Source organism: Astyanax mexicanus, unplaced genomic scaffold (genome assembly GCF_023375975.1).
Source record: "Astyanax mexicanus isolate ESR-SI-001 unplaced genomic scaffold, AstMex3_surface scaffold_46, whole genome shotgun sequence".
In the NCBI taxonomy this organism is placed as follows: Eukaryota; Metazoa; Chordata; class Actinopteri; order Characiformes; family Acestrorhamphidae; genus Astyanax; species Astyanax mexicanus.
The window spans coordinates 212,299-221,910 of NW_026040056.1; the positions used below are offsets into that span (position 1 = coordinate 212,299).

Sequence of the window (9,612 nt, forward strand, 5' to 3'; positions counted from 1 at the left end):
GCTCATGTGCTGTCATTTTGTATAAATGAAAAATGAAAATATCATTACCAGATATTGAAGTATTGAAAATTTTCTGGTTATGATTGTTGTGAAAACTCTGTTACACTCCTTTAGGTTATGTCAGGTTTCAACATTCCTCTTACACTGAATGTTTGTTCATAACAAAATATTTGGCCCTCGGGGTACATGTTTTCTGAAAATGTTGAGAAATTCACCAAATGCCAATGGTTTGACATGCCTTACATGTCACTTGTCTTAATATCTGTTCCCATTGAATCTGCTTCTGCATTTTTTATTGAGTGTTTTAAGAAAAAAGTGTTCGTTTGTTACCATGAATTCTTTGGTGCACACATTTGCCTACTAAATGTGGGGAGGTCAATTTGTTCTATGAGCTAATATGCTGTCATTTTGTACAGATGACAATCTCATTACCATATTTTGAAGTATTGAAAATGTTCTGTTTATGCTCATTGTGAATATTCTGTTACACTCCTTTAGGTTATGTCAGGTTTTAACATTCCTTTTACACTGAATGTTTGTTCATAAAAAAAAAATGGCCCTTTGGGTACATGTTTTCTGACTATGTTGAGATATTCATCAAATGGCAATTGTGTGACATGCATGGCTTAAATGTTACTTGTCATATTGCCTGTTTCCATTGAATCTGCTTCCATGTTAAAAAGTGTTCGCCTGTTACCATGAATTCTATGGTGCACGCATTTTCCTAATAAACGTTACCTTTTTTAACATTGTGTTTTGGTCGCCTTTTCAAAGTTTTACTTGAAGGTCTTAACAAATTTTATTCCCATCTGTAAAATTGTATTTCCATTTATAATGTATTGTTTGTGAAATCAGTATATTGTTGACAATTAGTACAGGCTTCCAGACATATATTTCTTATATAATTATTTCTATATAAAAACACTTCTGATAAAGGTATTATTTCCTAGGGGTAATTGTGGAGATGTGGTTGCTTGGTCCAGTGTTTTAGGCAAAAAGCAGGAATAAGCAGAGATTATAGGTAATTTTGCATGATTACAGAGGCACAGAGATAAGTTTGGGTAATATTACAAATGCTCAGGTATAGATGATGTTATTATCAGTGCTGACAGTAAAAAAAAATTAAAACCTTACAAGGGGGCCTCCATTTTCACACTGACCATTGGCCACTAGGGTATTACTAATGCAAGCTATGCAGTAAATACAAGCAAGTAATGGAGTACACCCTATGTGGTACGTTTGAGAAAAAATTGTAATAAACTGGCAACTCAGAATGTAGCCGTTTTATTAGAAAATGCACAAATAAACAGTATAGGTAAATGCATTAAATGTACCAAAGGTTAATCATCATCAATGGCAATACACTATATTGTCAAAAGTATTTGCTTACCCATCCAAATCATTGAACTCAGGTTACAATCACTTACATGGTGACAGGTGTATAAAACCAAGCACCTACACATGCAGACTGCTTCTACAAACAGCATCATATGCTAGGAACAGTACTGTTTATTCCTCCAATCCATCATGAAGCATCTGACGAAGTCTCAAATAAAGGTCAGTAATTTCAAAAACATCATCAGACATTGACAGGTTGTGCTCAGCCATAAGTTCTACACAAATGTCAAACACGTCTTCATCACAGGGATAGTCCTTAAAGCAACAGTCCGCCCTGCAAATCTCTACCTTGGTTTGGTCACTTGGCTGAAGATAAGTCTGTGCCCCATACAGGTTAGGAACCGCATACATTATAGAAGGCCGGCCATTGGGAGCCCGGGGATTGTTGGTTGTTCTGATGCGATGGTCATTCCAGGCGAATGCGATTTCATTAACCTCTTACTGCAGAAGCGCCCTCTAGCGGGCCCGCCGGCGGGCCCGTTCTGACTATGTAAATTAGAACGCTTAAAAGCGTCAAATATTCTAAACATACCGACCAACTAACCAACTCATATTCATTAGTACTACTTTAACTACCTGCATGCTAATTTACAGCCATCTACATGAAACCAGTCGCCAGAAATCGCCAACTGAAAACAGCCTGTTTTTTCACATTGTTTACACGAGAAACACGCCTCCCCAACAAAATAGCCTTATAAAATAATATTAGTGTATAAAATAACATCATATTATATTATTGAAAATTCACTTACTATCACAGCATCCACAATACAGCACTGAACCGCAGATAAAATATCCATAAAGTCCTTTATTTGCCTGCTCACTGCTCACTGCTCCTCAAAAACATGCGTTTAGTTTCAGCGCAGCCGTAACGTCGTATTCTCAAGCTCCCAGCGACTACACAATGGAATATTTTCCGTAAAGTTGTACGTGAATACAAAGCTAAGGGTGTCCTCTTCTAGATTCAGTGGTTTTTATTGGTCTACAATCCACTACTTTTCTTGAGTGATCGTCTTTTGAACCAATGGCGTGAGCGCTGGATCGCGCTGGTGTTCAGGGCTGTCCAATCAAATCAGATCATAGGCTTTTTCCAGCGTCACAAAAGTGATTGACACCTATTTCAACCAATAGTCCACCCTTAGACGAAAACACTGATACGTAATTTGCCCTGATTGGTCTCCGAATGGCTGGGGGAGGGGCATGCCAAACCGTCACCAAGTCACAAAAAAAACACCCCTCTCCAAACGCTAAAACTCCTTAGCGCACACAGCGCGCAAACATGTGATTTTATGTGTCATTTCATCAAAAAAATATTAATATTACCCTGAGATGGACTCACATTAATTTATTTTATCACAAAGAAACAAAAAAATATTAAAATGTTGTTTTATAGAGACAGATTCACCTCTGTATCAGACTGGGGCGCTCTGGAGAGGTTTTTAAGCCTTTGGTGACGCCTGGTGGACACCTTATATATAATGCAGTATAAAATTCCATGCTGTTAAAATAATGTTTTCAAATTTTGTACTTTGTTTGACAAGACCCTAATAAACCAGGAAATGTAGAGAATGATTAGCTAATAATCACCAACATCCATACACACACTATAAACTCAAAATATAATAGGCGCTTTTTGTTTTTTTTACATTTTCCTCTGCATTTAATGTTCTCAAATAGATCCTAAATAATGAAAATTACCTCTTGAAAGTGAATTACTGTTTTGTCCCAAGTGTCTACTTCAGTTTAAGCCCTGACTGGTCATTGTGCTATATGTAAAACTTAAGATATCCAGTGTGATAGCATAGTAGTGCAAATCGCATGAAAATGAGCAAAAACATGGATCAGCAGTAAGCTCCTCCTAAACAATAGACAAGAGAAAATGTTGGTTAACTCTTACCAATATGGCAACAATGTTTTTCTTATCAAATTTGTTGAACATTGACATCATTTTTTAGTGTGTGTGTGTGTCGTTTGTCTAATTCCATGTCTTCCAGATGCAGTCTGTATTTTTGAAGTGTTCTTAGTGGAACATCAGTTCTAAAGCCAAATTATTTCTAGGGAAGTTACATTTATTTTTCACAAGTGAAAGCATAGATGCAAAATGCAGCTGTATACTGTATACAACGAATCTGCAAGTGTATTTATTTATCTAGTGGCAAGGAGACCTGTCACCATTCACTGCTGTGAAAAAAAATTCTCCCTTACAGATTTATTTTGTTTTTGCTCTGCTGTCAAATTTACATTTTTCAGATTAGCAAACAAATTTTTTAATCAGACAAATATAACCTGAGTAAATATAAAAAGTACCTTTTATATGATGTTGTAATTTCAAGGCAAGGTTTATTTAATAACAGATATTATACACATCAGAAATTCACAGTCCTTTTAATAATAAAATGGATGACATAGAGGGAAAAAACTATCCAATAATAAAAAAAAACACTGATTGTTATGGGTTTAGTTGTGTAATGTGCGCAATTTGTTGGGTGTAAAACAGTATTTTATAATTTGCTAAATTAAGCTGCTATTTATTTAATTCTATTTTCTGGTACATTAAATCATTAAATAATGAAATATAATCTCTGCTAAAAATCAACTGCATTTATTTTTAGCAGGGATTAAAAAATAGATTACACAGTTTAGAAAAAAAATCTCTGCTGATAGGAAATATTTAGACCGTACCTGTATTATACTTAGGAAGCAAAACTGGATCAGGGATTTGTCAATGAAGCCGTCGTCAAAATAGCCATCTGCTTTCAGCTGATCAAAGTGATCCATCCAGAACTGAGTGCATTCACTCCGCAAAGTACACCACCAACGTTCAATTCTTTGATTGCCAGTGCTTGGACCTAAAGTGACGCACTCTGACGCGTTTTCCTCCACACTGTGCAGAAACACCTGCATCGTTGCAACATGTGTATTCTCTGTCCCGTGGTCCAATCTGACTTTTTGGGGAAATCCATTATTTTCAGCCACCGCATTAATATAATAACCAGCGATAACACGAGGGTCGCTGTTGGTCTTGTATGCTTCTAACCACATGATTTTTCTTGAAAAGCCGTCTATGCAACCATTGATACAAATACCATAAGGTTTTAGTTTGTCATACCCATCTATATGCCATACGTAGTTTGGCCCACGACTGCTATACACACGTCGCCTCAAACGGTTGCGCGCCCGAAGATCTACCCCAGTTCCGTCCATCAGTCGCATCAGCTGTCGAACAGTTTCTCTGTCTGTTATTATCCCAGCCATCCAGCATTTTTGGTGCATCCATCTGTAGCCGTGTTGTTTTCCGGACGTTTGCAGCTGTTGGTCAATGAAGGATGCCACTTCAGCTATATCTGTTTTGTATTTCCTCCGCCAAAGCTTTTTCTTCTGTAGCTTTCTCTCCAATGTCCGGAGGCTTATTTTGATATTGTGTGATTCCTCTAAAAGTTCCAATATTTCATGATTTGTGAATCCACGTCTGAAGTAATCCCCAATAATAGTATCCATTTTGCGTCTTTGTCTCACCTGCCACTGTCTCTGTACAGTCTACTAGTATCTCAAAATATTGACTTAGTATCTCAAAATATTGACTTAGTATCTCAAAATATTGAGATAGTATCTCAAAATATTGACTTAGTATCTCAAAATATTGAGATAGTATCTCAAAATATTGACTTAGTATCTCAAAATATTGACTTAGTATCTCAAAATATTGAGAAACTATCTCAAAATATTGACTTAGTATCTCAAAATATTGAGATAGTATCTCAAAATATTGAGATAGTATCTCAAAATATTGAGATACTATCTCAAAATATTGACTTAGTATCTCAAAATATTGAGATAGTATCTCAAAATATTGAGATACTCTCAAAATATTGACTTAGTATCTCAAAATATTGACTTAGTATCTCAAAATATTGACTTAGTATCTCAAAATATTGAGATACTATCTCAAAATATTGACTTAGTATCTCAAAATATTGAGATAGTATCTCAAAATATTGACTTAGTATCTCAAAATATTGACTTAGTATCTCAAAATATTGACTTAGTATCTCAAAATATTGAGATAGTATCTCAAAATATTGAGATAGTATCTCAAAATATTGACTTAGTATCTCAAAATATTGACTTAGTATCTCAAAATATTGACTTAGTATCTCAAAATATTGACTTAGTATCTCAAAATATTGAGATACTATCTCAAAATATTGACTTAGTATCTCAAAATATTGAGATACTATCTCAAAATATTGACTTAGTATCTCAAAATATTGACTTAGTATCTCAAAATATTGACTTAGTATCTCAAAATATTGACTTAGTATCTCAAAATATTGAGATAGTATCTCAAAATATTGAGATAGTATCTCAAAATATTGACTTAGTATCTCAAAATATTGACTTAGTATCTCAAAATATTGACTTAGTATCTCAAAATATTGAGATAGCAGTTTACTTAATAATAATAAAAAAACATTTTGCTGGATTATTTATTTTTTTTAGGTGGCGGGAATGGGCTTCCATACTGTTGGCTGAAAACCGAGAATATATTTAGAATATATTCTTTCCTCCTCAAATTTTTTCAAGCACTAGTGGGATAAAACTGTGGATTATAGGAGACTGGATTGACTCTTAAGTTTGGACGCGTTTTGAAGGTAAGAGCTTGGGCTAGCGCTGAGGGGTGTTGAGGGGGATGTGGGGTTTCCCGCCGCGGTAAACAAACAGTTTTTAACTGTAAACATGCGCTTCGACGCGCTTTTTCAGCTCTAATTCAGTAAAACAGAGCACAGTTTCGGAATCAGGAGAGCCAACCGATTAGAATGGTGTATAACATGACCGCATTCATCAAATATGAACGAACTATAAACGCAAATATGAGAGTTATGTATTCTTATATTCATAACCAAGGCATATTTCGCCCTAAATGTTTATTTTCTGAAAGGAGATACTGCTAAATAGGCTAAATAACTGAAAAAGCAGAGATTCTAAGCTTTAAAATTATATATTGTTTGTCTATAATGAGCCTATAAGTGTTCATAACTATTCATAAACACATCCATATATTATTTTTCATTTCTGGCCCGCCGGCGGGCCAGGGCGTGTTAAGAGGTTAACCTCTTAAGCTCCAAGCCTATTTTGACCATTTTCCGCCTGAAATTACATACTCACATTTGAAGGCTTATCGCTCTAATATTAAATAATTCAGAGTCAAATCTATGAATTAATATTACTTAAAAGCCTTTACACAATTCATTTAAGACACTTTAATTATTCAATTGAACATGTAATGGCCAAAATATGGTAAAAAAAACAAAACAGGAACATTTTAGGCGCTTTTCAGATTTTCTATTTTTTTTTTTTTCAGACATATAAAATGAACTATTTATATGGATGAAGGGTTTTACTAGCTAACATCGTAAAATTTGTCCGATATAGCCATACAATTTTGGTGATTTTAGGACTTACTGTGGCCGAGATATTTAGCTTTATTTGCGTCAGTGCGTTTATAAGGGCCAGCGTTTGGTTAGAGAGTTAGGAGGTGTGTTAACAAAAGTGTATATTTCATGTTTTTGAATTAAAACTAATTTTGTCTTTTAAAAAGATTAAAACCCAATCTTACAAATTTTAGAGTACCTCCCTCCTCCATCATCAACCTCGTAAGGACACTTTAGGGACCCATCAGCTATTCACCTAGGTATTTCTCGGTATAAGTAGGTTTATTAGGGCGACTAGACAGACAGATTGACACATTTTGGGCTTTCTAAAACCTGTGGTTGGGGAGTTAGGGTATTCATTCACCAAATGGTCTCTGTTCACAAAAGAGTATATTTTAAGTTTTTGAATAATGGTAAATAATATGTATTTCTCGGTATGTTTATAAGGTTTATAAGGGCGACTAGACGGACAGATTGACACATTTTGGCATTTCTAAAACCTTTGGTTGGGGAGTTAGGAGGTGTGTTAACCAAGAAGCTCTGGTGAGTAAAATTTACCTGCTGATAGATAGCACTGATAGATTATGATGCTATCCTTAAACTGGTGTGTATCTAAGCAGAAAATGCAGAATAAATGTAGCTGAATTGACCGGGGCAAGTTAAAACGTCAAAATGCAAGTTACCTTATTAGTTACCTCTTAATTTCAACAGTTGCATTCATTTGTATGTTTATAGATGTATAACAACCTGCTGTAGAATTATTTGTATATTATATAAGTAGTAGTCATTAACGAAAACTTGTAATTTTAAAGAAATTTTGTCTTTTAAAAATCTTAAAACCCAATCTTACAAATTTTAGAGTACCTCCCTCCTCCATCAGCAGCCTCGTAAGGACACTTTAGGGACCCATCAGCTATTCACATGTTAAGCACTTGAGGTGTGAACACGCCCCCCGTTATACAGGTATAAGTAGAAGCACACTTCTTCACTAGTTCACTTCTTTCCCTACAGACTGGAGGAACAGACTGCTGAATCTCCGCTGCTGATCCAGGAACACACCGCTGAAGCTACGCTGCCGACTGCTTGTTCTCCGTTGCTGATCAAGGATCAAGAAGCTCTGGTGAGTAAAATTTACCTAGCACTAATAGATTATGATGCTATCCTTAAACTGGTGTCTAGCTAAACAGAAAATGCAGAATAACTTTAGCTGAATTGAGCAGGCAAGTTAAAACGTCAAAATGCAAGTTACCTTGTGTAACTATAGTTAAAGCTAGTTTTTAGCTTGATTTTTTTTTAAATTGTACACCATAGAAAGCAGGTTGACTCAATGTATGGATTGGCAATAAGTTAATGTGTGTTTCAAAAGATGTTGTTGTCATGAGTTTCGCTTAACTTATATATTTATTTATTGATTAGCACTTTGGCGTAAAATACACTTTTCAACTTCTGCAAAGCGCTGGATAGCACAATTTATTTGTCCTATGTTTAAAAATGTGCTCATTTATTTCAGATGGCTCCCTGTCCAGTTTGCCAGAAGGTGCTGTCCTCCATCTCTGCGCACCTTTCCACAGTACATCATGTGGAAAACGTAGAGGAGAAGAAGATCCTGATTCAGCTGGCAAATCAGAAAGTGTCGATCCTGACATCTCCGTGTCCTGTTCCGGGATGTGGGTATCAGAAGTCTCGTCTTGACCGCCATCTGACCAGCTGCCATCGGGACCTGTCCGACCAGGCCAGGGATAGATACATACAGACGGCACAGAGGATCAAAGCCATTACTCTCCTGAGAGAGTTGAGGGCCAGCAGTCCGAACGTGCCCATGGCCACTCGCTTGGACTTGGCTGCTGCTGACGAGTGAGTGGCACTTTCTAAATAGCACTGTTAGTTAAAAGTTCATATTTATTTTCATGTCTCTATTCTAATGTGTTTTTTTCCTGTCTTTCATGTTTATCTCTCTGATAGATCTTCAACGCACGACTACGACCGAGTACTCGAGTCAGCGAAACCTGGCGTCCTCGATATCAGTCGTAGACTGAGAATGGGACAACAGGTGGAAGAGAGTCAGCAGACACTGTTCCGGTGCGTCTGTGAGGCGATACTACTGAAGGAGCATCAACTGGCAGAGAGTGCTGTGCTGAACTTCAAGGTAGCTTTTCTTGCTGTCCTTAATGCCTTGCATTTCTCTCAAATGTTTTATAAAGACAAACTGGCTAATGAAGATATAATTTTTCACCCATACAGGTAGAGCATTGGGTTTCTCGAACCCCATCAACCAGTGGCATTTTCCTTGAACACTTTGACATCAGCCTGACTCCTGTCGTTCGTAATCTGACGACTCTTAAGTCCTCCCTTAAAGGGAAGCCTTGGGCTAGCTTAAAATAGACTCTTTAAAAGTTATCTAGTCATGCATCACTACAAAGCTTTAAATTCAAAAGAAAGAAGATAAAAACAGACGAGTGCCTTGAGTCAAATAAAGGAGAAGACGGAGTTCTTCGAAGTTCTAAGTTAATCTTTTATTGTCTTGAAATCAGCCAGGTTCAGTCAGAAGGATTCAGTCTTCTGATAATACAGAGGAATACACACACTTTTATACAGTATTTGGGTGAACAAAGGTGGGGGCTTTTGGTTCCACCTTTCCTTCTCCTGCCCAGCTTTTCCCGTGGGAGCTTGGGCCTCTTGAGACACCTGGTATGATAAGCATATTTCTTATCTGTCTCCCCCTCAGTTCACAGCAGCCTGGTACAGACTGGGCCTTACTGAGGAAGAGCAGACAGAGTTTTAA

The 9,612-nt window shown here is 36.5% G+C and overlaps 1 protein-coding gene across 1 annotated transcript; it reads left to right on the top strand.

Moving 5' to 3' along the window:
- The first annotated feature begins 8,298 nt into the window (after nucleotides 1-8,298).
- LOC111196448 (uncharacterized) lies at nucleotides 8,299-9,612 on the top strand. The gene is made up of 4 exons (XM_049473760.1): nucleotides 8,299-8,684; nucleotides 8,793-8,976; nucleotides 9,072-9,149; nucleotides 9,556-9,612. Exons 1-4 carry the CDS (start codon nucleotides 8,341-8,343, stop codon nucleotides 9,610-9,612), a joined length of 663 nt encoding a protein of 220 aa, XP_049329717.1. The 5' UTR covers nucleotides 8,299-8,340.